General features: G+C 40.3%; 1 protein-coding gene across 50 annotated transcripts in view; it reads right to left on the minus strand.

Annotated features, from left to right (window-relative positions):
* MADD (MAP kinase activating death domain) overlaps nucleotides 1-13,106 on the minus strand; it is a 72,471-nt gene that overhangs the window by 42,034 nt on the left and 17,331 nt on the right. For 22 of the 50 annotated variants that reach the window (XM_032689868.1, XM_032689857.1, XM_032689867.1 and 19 more), the window contains exons 4-15: nucleotides 10,714-11,017; nucleotides 10,248-10,379; nucleotides 9,082-9,195; nucleotides 8,312-8,392; nucleotides 7,089-7,145; nucleotides 6,156-6,334; nucleotides 5,347-5,582; nucleotides 4,828-4,984; nucleotides 3,761-3,867; nucleotides 2,708-2,901; nucleotides 1,774-2,105; nucleotides 997-1,136 (exon numbers count right to left, since the gene is read on the minus strand). In XM_032689868.1, coding sequence (XP_032545759.1) covers nucleotides 997-1,136; nucleotides 1,774-2,105; nucleotides 2,708-2,901; nucleotides 3,761-3,867; nucleotides 4,828-4,984; nucleotides 5,347-5,582; nucleotides 6,156-6,334; nucleotides 7,089-7,145; nucleotides 8,312-8,392; nucleotides 9,082-9,195; nucleotides 10,248-10,379; nucleotides 10,714-11,017 — 2,033 coding nt within the window. The remainder of the gene's footprint in view (nucleotides 1-996; nucleotides 1,137-1,773; nucleotides 2,106-2,707; nucleotides 2,902-3,760; nucleotides 3,868-4,827; nucleotides 4,985-5,346; nucleotides 5,583-6,155; nucleotides 6,335-7,088; nucleotides 7,146-8,311; nucleotides 8,393-9,081; nucleotides 9,196-10,247; nucleotides 10,380-10,713; nucleotides 11,018-13,106) is intronic. The other 28 variants (XM_032689875.1, XM_032689881.1, XM_032689874.1 and 25 more) reach the window with 6 other exon arrangements.

Raw genomic sequence — 13,106 nt, forward strand, 5'->3', positions numbered from 1 at the left:
ACAGCAATGTCCACCTGTCTTCCTGCACTTAAACAGATAACATCACTTTAGCTGTATCTTCTAGTTTGATCCTCTTTTTGGGGGCAAAGGAATGACTGGGCCACATGAGAAAAAAGGGTGACACATCTCCAAACCTGTACCTCTGAAGTGAGGACTGTGCACTGCATCTTGTGAAACACTGTAAATCTGTCACAAAACCATGCTTTTTGAAATAGAAGTTTTTCATTTATTAGGAAAAAACATACGTTCTACCTGGTACAGACAAATCTTAAGAACTTGATAATGTTATCACCATCTGGTTAAGCCTCTAGACAGCCTGAAAGCATCATATTTAGATCATGGAGCTCATTAACACTTCAAGTTATTTATTTAAAATGTCAGCGTACTATTTCAATTTGCTTTGGTCCCTTCTTTTTGTTTTTTTGCAGCCTTATTTTAGTAACAATCATTTTACCAGAACATCCAATATATTTTCCCCACTGCTGCAAACTTCTTTCACTGCTCCCCACTATAGTGCAAGACTCAACTAGCCATGTCTTCTTACTAAGAAATCCTAAATTAGTTTTCCATGTCTGTAGGGTTTTTTATTAAAATATAATTGAAAGTAGGTGAGCACGGTCAAGAAATTGAATTTGGCATCTAAATACACAATGTGGCAGCATGGAAGGTATACCACTGTAAGATTTTTGTATCAGCATGATGCTTTCTTTGAATGAAACTGAAAGAATTTCTCATCTGTGCCCTAAAGTGCCACACAGCTCAAGGGGCTAACTACATAAACAAAGTCCTTCTTACTTACTTTATGAAAAAATCATAAAGCAGCAGTTGTCAGTAGTGTAAGATAAATAGGTCCTGTGGCTCCCCACATGACTTCTGGGGAGTTGATAACAATTTGGAAACCAAGTCATTCTCTTAACTAGCAATCCCTCTATTCCATCTCTCTGTAAGCTCTAATATAATAAATAAAACTGGTTTAATGAATGCACTTGTACCTACTTGCAAAAGACATGATGCCCCCAAAACCTTCACTGCTGTTGTTGGAGACAGTAGAGTTTGGGGAGCTGGCCCTGGAATCTGAATCTGCATCAGAATCATTGGCCAGTTTTAAACTGTTTGGCCGGAGTAACTTCTGAGACCTTTAAAGAAATTAAGTACAACGATTATTAGCATTTCCCCCTCCCATCCCAAAACAGCACATTGTATGACTGTGGGAGACTGATGTTGGTCTCATTCCCCCCCAGTTTCCACTACACTACCTGTACCTCTTGGGAAAGAAAAGAAAAAACAAGGGAAAGAAAAAATGAGATAACTGAACATCTTTACATTCAGGTTTTTATTGCCTTCCAGGGTATGCTGAAAACTTGTGTACAAAAAGGCATTGGTGGATTTGGGGGTGAAAAGGTTCTGTTTTGAAAGCAATAACAAGAAAATCCATTGTCATCAATCACTATACTATCTTTCCCCCAAAAGACAAAGCTTCACACAAAAAAAAAATTGCTCAGTGGTTTTCAGAAATCAGTAGATTTCTGCTAGAATGTTCTAGAAAGAACTGATAATTCTCATAGCTCCTACCGCTTTCATAAAAGCAAGGAACTGAGGGAACTGAGCAAGTGCTTTTACTCAAACCAGAAGGGTTGACAGCATTTCAATACTAGATGAGAGTGATCAACAACACATTTCAGGTGCAAAAGACACTTGAATGAATGTTAAACTACATGAAGCAGACAGAAAAGCCAGAAGTGCTGTACAGAATGGCAGGAGACAAGGACTCACCTGCTTCCATTGAGATTCTGGTCAAATCTTGGGGTGTAGCTCTCTTCCTGCTCATCATCTTCATCCTCCGTAGGAAAACCATACTGAGGTTCAAAGTATGGATTGTCATACTCTCGCTTCCTCACCACCCCTTCTGAGGAGCTCATGCTGCCAGCTGCGATGTCACTCTCACGACGATCCAAGCTTATCTTGGGAAAGCCTGGTTGCAGTGGCAAGGAAGGGAGGTGGTTTGAAAATCCAGCAGCCAACTTCTCTTCTATTTCTGCCGAGTCTGCTGCCTCCTGTGGACCAGTCAAATCATTGATCTGTTCGCTAGTTTGCATTACATACAACTGAAGGGCAGGACAAGAACAATTATTTCAAACTGGGAAGTTTGCACAGTCTCTGATGCTTGCTACTGGCTCCCCCCCATCCCCACTATCTGTGCCTCTAACCTAAGACTTTATATATACTGCAGTATTTGTGCATTGTTCTCAGGACCTAGTCCCCTGTAAACCAGATCTTAATAGTAATGTTAGCTCAAGATAATGGTTTTCCATTACCATGTTTGGTAGTTATGCAAGTAATTCCCATTCTTCTCAACCAACCACAGATTCATAAGTTTCCCCACACCACTCTGTTCCTCTAAACACATCAGGTCTTTCCAGACTCTGTAAAAGGAATTCCTGTAGTCACAATTTGGACCATTTCTCTCTGCTAGTGCTGCATTTTTCAATGCATTGGAACTTTTTGTACAGGAATGGTCTATCCCAGCACAAGAGGGTACCAGCAAACTCCACCTTCCTCAGAAGTCCAGGGAGAGCATGCAATTTAATCTGTGCATGGTTTCACAGTCCTATTAGCTTTTGCCCTTCTCAGAAAGAACCATGTGCATTCTCCCATTCTTTATCTCCTAATACGTTGATCTTGAGGCTGAACTCATCTCAGTACACACATGATTTGCTCCATGGATGACAGTGCTGGGGCTGCTACTGGCTGTAGTACTGGAACTTGAACGAGGCTGGTTGGTCTCCTGGGAGTTCTCACTGTCCATGGTCTGTTCATCCATATCCCCTGAATATTCTTGAAAATCATCAAATTCCACTTCACTAGCATCACCAAGGGCTGCATGAGTCAGGGGGTCAACATCTGCAAACATATTATTTTTCATTAAACAACACTTTTTTCCTCAGCCTTTTGTCCAACTAACTAAAGATCCCTAGTAGATGAGTACTGCTCACCAGAATAAACTTGCACAAAAATTTAGGTTGTAAAGGGGCTTTTGGAGGTAACCTATTCCAACTCTCTGCTCAAAGCAGAGGTTAACCTCAAAATTAAAGTAGGTTTCTCAGGGCTTTGTCCCACTGAGTTTTGAAAGTTTTCAAGGCTTGACATTGTACGGTGATCCTGGGAACCCGTTTAACTAAAATAAGCATGAACTTCTTTTCCTTATGTCCAAGCAGAGCTTCTTTTGTTGCAGCTTATGATTATTTACCTCTTGTCCTTGGGACATAAGAAATGTTTTGGCACTCCTAGATTTTTATTGAAGAAAGTGAGAGTTTATGCAGCTTCCATACAAGCCACAGAGAATGCATTTTTTTGTCTCCGTTAGGACAGAGTGATACACTAAAGCCAGGACTGAGAACCGATATGCAGGGGCAGAAAACAGCTCACACTCTGCTACCCATATTGCACAGTATTTACTGGAAACAGCAAGTTGGTTCCAGATCTAGTGAGACACTTTTGTTCAGCAGCACCTATTTCTGTTCTTCCTCCCCACAGTGTCCTTTGTAGGGCATTGTTTCTAAGCAAGAGAAATGTCCTTTTTCAGCCTACCCCTGGATACTGAAGGAGTATAGAACACACTTCTACCTCAGAGCAAGACCTCAATGGAACAATACCTTGTTCTGATTCAGGGACTTAGGGGAAGCATTTTTCCCAAAGTGCAGATGAATGATGAAAGGGAACCCATGTGGACCTCGTGAAAGTAAAGCTCAAAGTTACTCACTTGGGGTATCACCATTAATGTCACATTTCATCATCTCACTGACAAAATCACCAAGGGAGGAGTAGGAGGAACTTGAGTCGTCATAGTCGACACTGTCACTGCCGCTGCCACAACAGGTGAGAAAGAGAGATGAGTGGCAGCATAAAAGCAACAGCAGGGCCTGACATTTTAAAGATGTGAATTGCCACTGTCTTCATGGATAAATCTCGTATTATAATATCTACAAGCAAATTTCACAAGTCAGCTTTATGAAAGGTCAGAGCATAAAATATAACTTTCAGGTACATGAAGAGAGATGGGATTTAAAGCCTCTTAGCAGAGTTAATGAGGCCATGTATAAGTGAGCAGAGAATGGTGCATTAATTCACAAAATACGTATGTGTTTATGTAGGCCAACTTCAAGAGAATAGGAAATCACAAATAAAAGCATTTCCTTTTTGCACTAATGATAAAAGCCACTCTGTTAGCACCACTGGTGCTGTGTAGAATGTAAAATATGTGCAAGTCCAAGCCTGAAATATCTCACGGACTAGGAGGGAATGAAGGATAATGAAACTAGACACAAAACTCCAGGAAATATGGCCAAAACCTACTATAACAAAAAAGTTTCCTTTCATTTTACTGAACCCACAAGGAGGTCGCAGGCAGTGAGTAGTACTAACAAGCTTTGCATAACTGTGGGCAGGGAATAGAGATTTGAAAGAGTGGTAGGATGGGTGGGAGTATTTGTAGTACTGCAATAGAAATAACTAAAGAAGGAACAGCATGGAAGAAAAAAAATCTTAGGGTGTGAGGAAATGCCAAATGTCAAGTGGCACAGAGGTAGCAAAAGAAAACAGGAAAATACTTATGGAGAACCACTTTAAATGACAACAAAGGGTTAAGAGGTTTGTTGTGATAACAGAGCAGTGCAAAAATTTACTTCAGTGTCAGTACTCTGCCCAGACAGAAGAAATTAAACAGCAACCTGGCAAGCTACAGGAAAAGGCTGCAAACATGAAGTAGGAAGATAGGTTCAGCAATTTGAAGTAATTATCATGTGTTCTAGGGCCATGTTCCCTACTAACCTGTCATCAGTGGGATCAGAATCTGTTTCTTTCTCTGCTGGGATATTCAGTGCTTCAGCCAGCTGTGAATTACTGTCATAGACTCGATAGTGGATCGGCTGCAGCTGGTGAGCATACCACTTGGGTTTGTCACCAATCAGGGCTGGGTCAAACATGTCTGCACAAAATACAAGGAGAGCATTAATTGAACTAATTTGTTGGTGTCAAAGGTTTCATTCACAGTGAAACTTTACTGACTCTTGCACAAAGAAAAGGACAGTCTCTACTCTAAGGAGCCTACAAGACTTCTCTGTAATCAAACAAGACAAAAGCTAAAATTAATTGAAGGAGTGGCAAACAGCAGAGCTAACTTGGTAGAAACATTAGTATACACATAAAAATAGAAAAATATTCTTTGAACTGAATTTCCCTCCCCATCAGGAACGATACGGTACAAAATTAAGTCCTTCCCTAGAATCTCTTTGCTTTTTAAGTTCCTGCATTATGTCCAAGTGCAGGAAAGACGAGACTGAAACTTACTGTTATGAATTCTTTGGAAAGCATAGTTAGTAGGATTGAGTGACCATTCTCCAAAGTATTCTACTGCCTGTGTTCTGGAAAGCTTATCTGCAAAAGGTGTTTGCTTCGGCCTAGAGGCAAGAAAAGAATTTGCCTGGAAGGCCACCACCGGTCGTGGGAAGAGACGAAGAGTGCGAGTATGCATTTGGAAACCTTGCAAAACATTTGGTGAGTTGAAGAATCTCACCATAGCAACTCTAAAAAGAAACAGAGAACAATATATCAGATAAAAACACAGAACATAACAGAAAAGAAGACAGAGAGGCTTTAAAAGTTATGCAATAGGCAATGTTTCAAACCTTTGAAGGATAGTAACCTAAGTTGTCTTAGAAAACAGTTGTCTTGAAAAAAATAAAAGCAAAAAAACAAACCAAGACCCAAGAAATCACTTTGTTCTAACTCACCACCTAGTTCACCAATATAAAGGATGAAGGATATAATTCTCATATCCACTAGCTGAGGTGACAACTAATTCTCCAGCTTTTTTTGTAGTTCAAGGCTTGTGATTTAAGCTGAGGATACAATATCAGACTGACAAATCCAGGTAAAGTGGATGATTTATACAAAAATGCAAGAAACAAAACACGCCCTCAAGATACACTTATGTTCATGCAGTTAATAGATCTGAGATAAACACTGTAATTTCTGCTCTCTTTCCCCCCATGATGTGAAGTAGAATCTGCAATAGAACCTGGAAGACGCTGTTTCACCCATAGAAGTGTTTGTGCTTTTTTATGAAGACTCAATGGTACCTTGCTGTTCTGCCTCACCTGGTAGCCACATCAACAGAGTCCACATCATTTCCATAGATCAGGGGGTTGAATTCTGTGGAGGGAGTAGACTGCAAATCATTCTGTGGTCTTCCCAGCAGCAGTGGCACCTCCTGCCCCTCCTGGAACTTCTCTAGATTAAGAATGGGCTGAGTATTCAGACTCATGCTGGCCAGGGCCTAACGAAGGACATTATGCACACATTCAGCAAGAACAGTTATTCAAGGAACAAAAGAGAGATCAGAGCTACCCTGCCCTCTAGGCAATTGCAACAATTGTGCATGCTCCATTAATTCGTTTTAAACCACCTCCTATGCTGAGTCAATAAATATCTCCAGGCCCTCCTTTATGTTTATTGTCATAATGATCTCTTCATTGCTTAAACAGTTCTGGAGCCAGTCAAGGAGTAGCACAGAAGTCCACTTTGATAGATCATTCCTGACATGAAAACAGATAGACCAAATAGGAACACAAGTAGTATGGCTCCGCATACGACTTACTGTAGAGTTATTCCCATGTGCAGTTTGAATACATCTTGGGACCTAAAGGCCTTGAAACTTGCCTTGCAACTTGGCCATTCAGCCAGTGAGTTTGACATACCAGGACAATGTGAAGACACCTTAACACAAACATCTGCCTCTATCCCTGCAAACCTCCACTTTCCATCTAATTGGAGTCTTCATCTCTCCATAAAGCTACCATCCTCTTCAACCCTCATAAAGTTTTCATGGATACACAGTGGAGCAGCACAAGTGATAAATCAGTCCTGGACACCCAGACCTATCCTAAATCTTCCTCATGTATCCCATTTGCCCACTGAGGCTTTGTCTTTTCATTAAAAAAAAAAAACATAAAACCAAACAAACAAAAACAAAACCTCCAAAGGAAAAGTGTAAAATGGAAAATTGAGGGGAAAAGAATAAAATAAAGAACCTTGTTGTCGGGTGTGAGCAGCTGTTTCTGAGTGATTGCAGTCATGCTAACCAGACACTGGAGGCAAGATGGAAGATCATATAATAACACCACAGCAGCCCATCAGAGCCAAGACGAACACATGATCACAGAGAAACAGATGGAAGGAAAAAAAAAAGTCTATTACTACCAAATATCACAAATGAGAGGAAACAAAAGGGACCACAAAATAAGCACATCTTAGGAAAGAGGTCTAACTGCCCCACCCCCAAACATTCACATCTTGCCACTTTGGAAACTGGAAAGCCTGCTGTCCTTAATGATGCAGTTAAGAACTTCCTACTACAGTTTAATAGCAGATATCCCGAAATTCATTCATTGACTCTAAGACCCAAAGGCATACAAAACATTAACCTTAGTGATGTGGGCCACAATTTTGTCTTGTCTACTTTGTACAGCAACCAGCAGCACTCCTTCTTTGCCAATGGCAAACTCTTAATGATAATGCCCATAAGGAATACATAGGGATGTAAGCTGAATCTGAGTGCAGACTCTGAGAATCTTAAACATGGCTTCAAAAAAACTGCAATTTGTTCTTCTGATACCCAACTTTACCCTAGTGAGAGAGTTTTGCTAAAGAGTGCCTGAAATTGCAAGGGGGTGAGGCAGCAGTGAGGGGAAGGTTGTTCTAACAAAACTCCAGGCAACACATCACTTCCATCTGTGCTGACAGCAGGTACTGGGGTATGACAGAGGTTACACACTTTGCTCTCTTGGTCTACGAGGAAAGAGCAAACCTCATCACATTAGTAACACCTTTACCTTTAGATACTGCATGCAGCGTGCATAAGGAAAACAGAAATAAAGAGATAAAACCTGCTTGACACGATCAGCCAGGATGACCCAAGCTGATTAATGGCTTAGCAGGACCTGAGAGGAGAGACTGAGACCTCACACACAGATCTGTGAATGGAGGGGAAACAAAGATGATCATAGCTTGATGGATCAAGTCAGAGTTTAAAGCCCACATGGCAAATGTAAAGGAGGAATCTGGAACTTTCTGCACCAACTGGAAATAAGTTAGCCCCAAACAACAGTAAAAATCAGAAACTATCTATTGTGTACAGGGCCATTTCAGCTTTACATTTGCATTGCGTTCTTACCCACTATAGCAGAAGAGCTGGGCAAGACTACATCTGCTAAGTTCTACTGAATCTGAGTCCTTTCCTCAAAGTGCATATTACCTGTTTCAGATGCTTTTTCAGCTCTGAAGCTTCTGGTTCTGGCAGTGCTGGCAAAGATTCCGCATTTGTGGGAACAATCACCTGGAATTAAGCACAGCAACAAACTAAAAATCCCTATCTGCAGTCATTTCCAAAACAGAATCTCCTGAATCTCCACCATCCTAGAGACCAAGGAATAGAAGTCATAAAGTAAAATAATTAATAATTAAAAAAACACAATCTGACACACATACAGCCGCATTTCACTTTGATGTTCACTTCTCTATGGTTGTTTTTGTTTACAGTATCCCAAACAGTGGAGTTACTTTACCACAGAAAAAAGAGAAGTTTGAATGAACTCACACTTTCCACCAAGTAGATGATGGTTTACACATTTCCCTGGAATTAGTCTTGCTCATACCTCATAGAAAGTGAGATACATAGCCCCATTTGAATCATGACAACCAAGGCTGCTGGAAGGCTCTGAACAGATTGGGTTTCTTAGGTAGGACTATAAGAAACAGTCTCACAAGTAGTCAAGAAGAAAGCTTTATCATTTGTTTGAGGATTTATCTTCTAATGATATAGCCAGATGGATTAACTGAAAAAGGATACCTTATGCAAAAGAAATGGGAACCTTGAGACACAATAAGGAATGGAACCCTAAAGTTTAAGATAGGAGTGGCAAAGACAGACCGAGGGCAGGCAGTATTAAATTCTCAGTAGGTACACTGAAGACAGTACACAGTTCCCTGGAAACAAAGCCACAAGTCCTGATGGGTACTACTTACCCTGTTGGTATCCAGGTCAATAAGCCAAACATCATCAGGCATCTTAAAATCCAGTTTGTAAAGAAAGAAACTTGCTGGAACACCAATGATATAAGGCGTAGGGGCTAGAAGCAACTGAGAGAAAGATAGACTTCACTAAGGACAAGATCAGCATTTGATATTACCATTCTTCCCAAATATTTATTTATTGACTACAATATGTTTATAGCAGAGCAGACAACACAAAAGGTATTGATAAATAAGTAATTAATATCGTACAATAGAAACATTACCAAAAAAAAAAAGAATAAAAGTTCCTGCTCAGAAAGCTTTAATGTTCAACTAGAAGAAAATACATTTCCACCTCCCATGTTCCTCTCCTCCCCAGGATGTAACTACATGGCTCTTCAGAAACAGTTTCCTACATTTATCATGAACCAAGGAAAAAAATGTTCAGAGTAAGAGCTTAACTTGAAAAGCAACAAGTCACAGATTAATACATCCTCAGGTCAGAATGAGTCTCTGCCATTGTAAATAGGCACAAACTATATGCAAGGGCTTTACCCTTATGCTTGCAGTGGTAATTTGGTTTCAAAAAAATAACATCTCTATGAAGTAGAAGATAGACATTTTTTTTCAAATGTATGTGGAAAACCTTATGGGAAATTCAGGAAAAAAGCAAATCAGCAGAGGAAAAAGGTTTAAATCAATTATGCACATAGCAGCTTGAGACCAGTGGCTTGCGAGGCTAATTTATTCTTTAAATCTAGAACAGTTGGTCACCTTCAAGGGGTGGTACAAGCACAAACCTGTAGCATCAGTTACAGGATAGCACTGAAGTAATAAGATGGCCTGAATTCTATTTTTCCAAGTAAAATAATGAGCTCTGGCAAAGAGCCAACTATTGGCAAAACCCAGGTTCCCAGCTGATATTTCTGAAAAGATTAAATTGCAGACAATAGTTTCTAAACTCTGAATCAAGAGCCCTCAAACATCCTTAAATATTACTCTGGACCCTCCCCACAAATGTTAATTCTCCGTGGGGGAAAGTGGGGGCGGAGGAGGGGGAGGTGGGTTTGTAAATACTTGTCATAATATTGTGGATCTGTGGCCATTCAGTCCATCGTTTGTTTACTACTGCTTTGAATCACTCTATTCTATGAGAGCAACAAAGGAAAAATATGTACCTGTTCTGCAGAGGCCATGCAGGTGGGAAGCAGAGGGATCACGGGGAACATGTACTCTAATGGGTAGATCATGGCCACAAAGGCCATCACAGACATAGAAAGCGCATTATAATCTCGGGACTGCAATACAATCTGCAACCAAAGAAACTCCCATTAGCACAGCAGCAACCATTCACTTCTAATACTTCCCTCAGGGATATACAAACATCACAGCCTGCAGGCTCCAATTCAATGGCTGTGAACTGGGTAACTCTCCATTAATCTGTCTGAAAACAAGCTTTAGATGCTTTCTGGAGTGAGAACAGAACTCTTCAAACCAGGAACTTCAGAAGAATCTGAATCCCACAGACAAATTGATTCCAGGCAGTGCAGGGAGACAGCTATTCTAACATATCCAGACTATGCTAGTTTTGAAGAGGGCAGAGCTTCCTACATACTTATCAAAGATCTACTCTTCTCTTCTTACCTTATGCTCCAAAAGGATGCAGGTCAGCACCTGCAGGCAGGCATCCACTCCCAACAACTCTAAAGGGAGATGTAATGGAAAATCCACCAAGGTGAAGCGGGATGGATCAGGTAGAGCAAAGGTCAAAGCTGGTTGCAACTCATGTGGCAAGACTTCCACATCCACCCGCTTCTGACCAGCAATGGGCATTGGTGACCGGAGCAGACGGTATATCCAAGCCTCAATCTCCCGCAAGTCGTGTAGCAACGCACTAGACTTTTCTTCCACCAGGAGAGAGCCTGTGAAAATCCGCCACATCGTATCCCTGTACAGGGAGAACAAGGTTAAGACTCCTACAGTTTCTCTTGACAGCCATTCTGCAAGGCTCTTCCAGAGAAAGGGTAGATCCACAAAGAACTAAAAGAAACAACTAATAAACATTTGATTACACAGTGGAATGGAAGATAGAGATTTAAGCTTACTGACACAACCACTGTGGGGAAGTATAAATCTTTCTGTGGCAGGAATCAATACAAGATGTCACTTGAGAGTTCATTCATTCATTTAAAGGATTCAGTCAGGTCCAGATCTCTGACGAAATCTCATTGCCCTCTCATTTACTTGAAATTCAGCAGATACACAGGATACTTTTCTATCTCATACAGAATAGTGGCAGACTGACTGTAGAGCTCTGCTTCCAGCAGTCCTAGAAATCTTTGCAAGAATAGGAATTAAACATGAGATAATAAAAATATGCCACACCCAAGATATTCCAGATGTTTTGCCATGATAAAATATTCTTCTTCATCCTATCCTAAATTGTGCTGCATCATTCTTAAGAGCTAAATAACGCATGGCAGAAATGGATGTATTTCAGCTAAGTCTCTGAAAGCTGTGCAGAAAACATTTAGGTACCTTAGCATAATAAGCAGCAATTTTTCCACGCCCTAAGCTAGCAATCTGCAAAACTGTAGCTCTCAGATGGGCTGGCCAAAAATCATATACAGCATTGCTCAGCACCTTCAGAGCTTCAAAACTCAAAACTGCATCTGATGAGGGAAGCAAGGGTCTTGTACACTTCAGCCCTTAATGCTGTAGAACAGTGAAGGCTGCAAACCTTCTGTATTCATTCTGCATAAAACTTCAGTCTGATAAATATTTTCAGTTACTGCAACAGATCCCTTAGAAAGGTATGGGTTCAAATTAGAGATTCTACCTTTCAGTTCAGAATTTTAAAAAAGTAAAAAAAAGAAAAAAGATTATGACACTGGAGGCTTCACAAATGAAGAATAATTAGAGAAATTTGGATGGGTCAAAATAAGGGCAATTTGAGATTACAATAAGTACTTGATACACCTCTCAGGAACTGACACTTTTCATCCTCCGCTCTTCCTTCAGCCACTTGTCATGCACAAGACACTGGGTTCCACCTTTTGACAGCAGTGAGGATTCGGTTTCACCTTTATTCTGCCACCACTTTAAAACTATTCTACTTTTCCAGGTCACCATTAGCAAACCACATGGTAATTCAAACCTACTGTTTTACTTTTCCTAGAGATCTATGCTCACTATGCCTTCTCTTGCCCTCCTCATTCATCACTCAATTCTCCTCTTTAAGCATTCTGTCCAATAAGAGCAAACTTTTCATATAACACATGCCACTCAAACACTGGAATACTCTACCACCCCTTTCAAAAAATCATACGAGCTCACTGAGTTGAGGAAAATAACAAAATTCAGTGTATTTTTTCTGCCTCAGTAATTATCAGACTAAATCGAGTGACAAAATAAACTTCCTTAATAGACACTTCCATAGGGGAGGGGGGAAATTTTGGTCTGACAGAATAATTTATTCCCTATCAGTGGATTCAGGTGATAAATCTGCTAACACAGGAGTCAATCATACTAGCCCAGAACACTCTCCTAGAACTATTCCAGGGCAGTAACCCGAGAAATAGGCTACTGCTCTATGAATGGGACACATTTCATGCAAAATGTAAAGAGCTTATAAAGATAAAAATTATAATAATCCTGTCATTTTTTGCTTTTGACAAGTTTAATTTGGAGTGTACCAAGCTACTTAATTCATATTATGTCCTATCTCACAGCCCTGTCCCTCTTCCTGTTCAGATAATCTCCTCCTTCTCCAGAGTTTCGTTTCATATTTTTTCTATTCAATTAGCATATTGGAAAGGCAAATATCATCCTGGAATATAGGTGCCAGGCACAGCAGCACAAATATACATCCTTGACTGAAATACATATAAATGTTTTTCCTTCTCTACCCTACAGTGCAACAGCTTTTGTAACATACCCAACACTGTAATAGAAGATACACAAGATTAATACATTACATTAAATATACACCAAGTTCCTCTTAATTTGCTGTTACCAACAACCATTCCCATATGTTT

Source organism: Chiroxiphia lanceolata, chromosome 6 (assembly GCF_009829145.1).
Source record: "Chiroxiphia lanceolata isolate bChiLan1 chromosome 6, bChiLan1.pri, whole genome shotgun sequence".
NCBI lineage: Eukaryota > Metazoa > Chordata > Aves > Passeriformes > Pipridae > Chiroxiphia > Chiroxiphia lanceolata.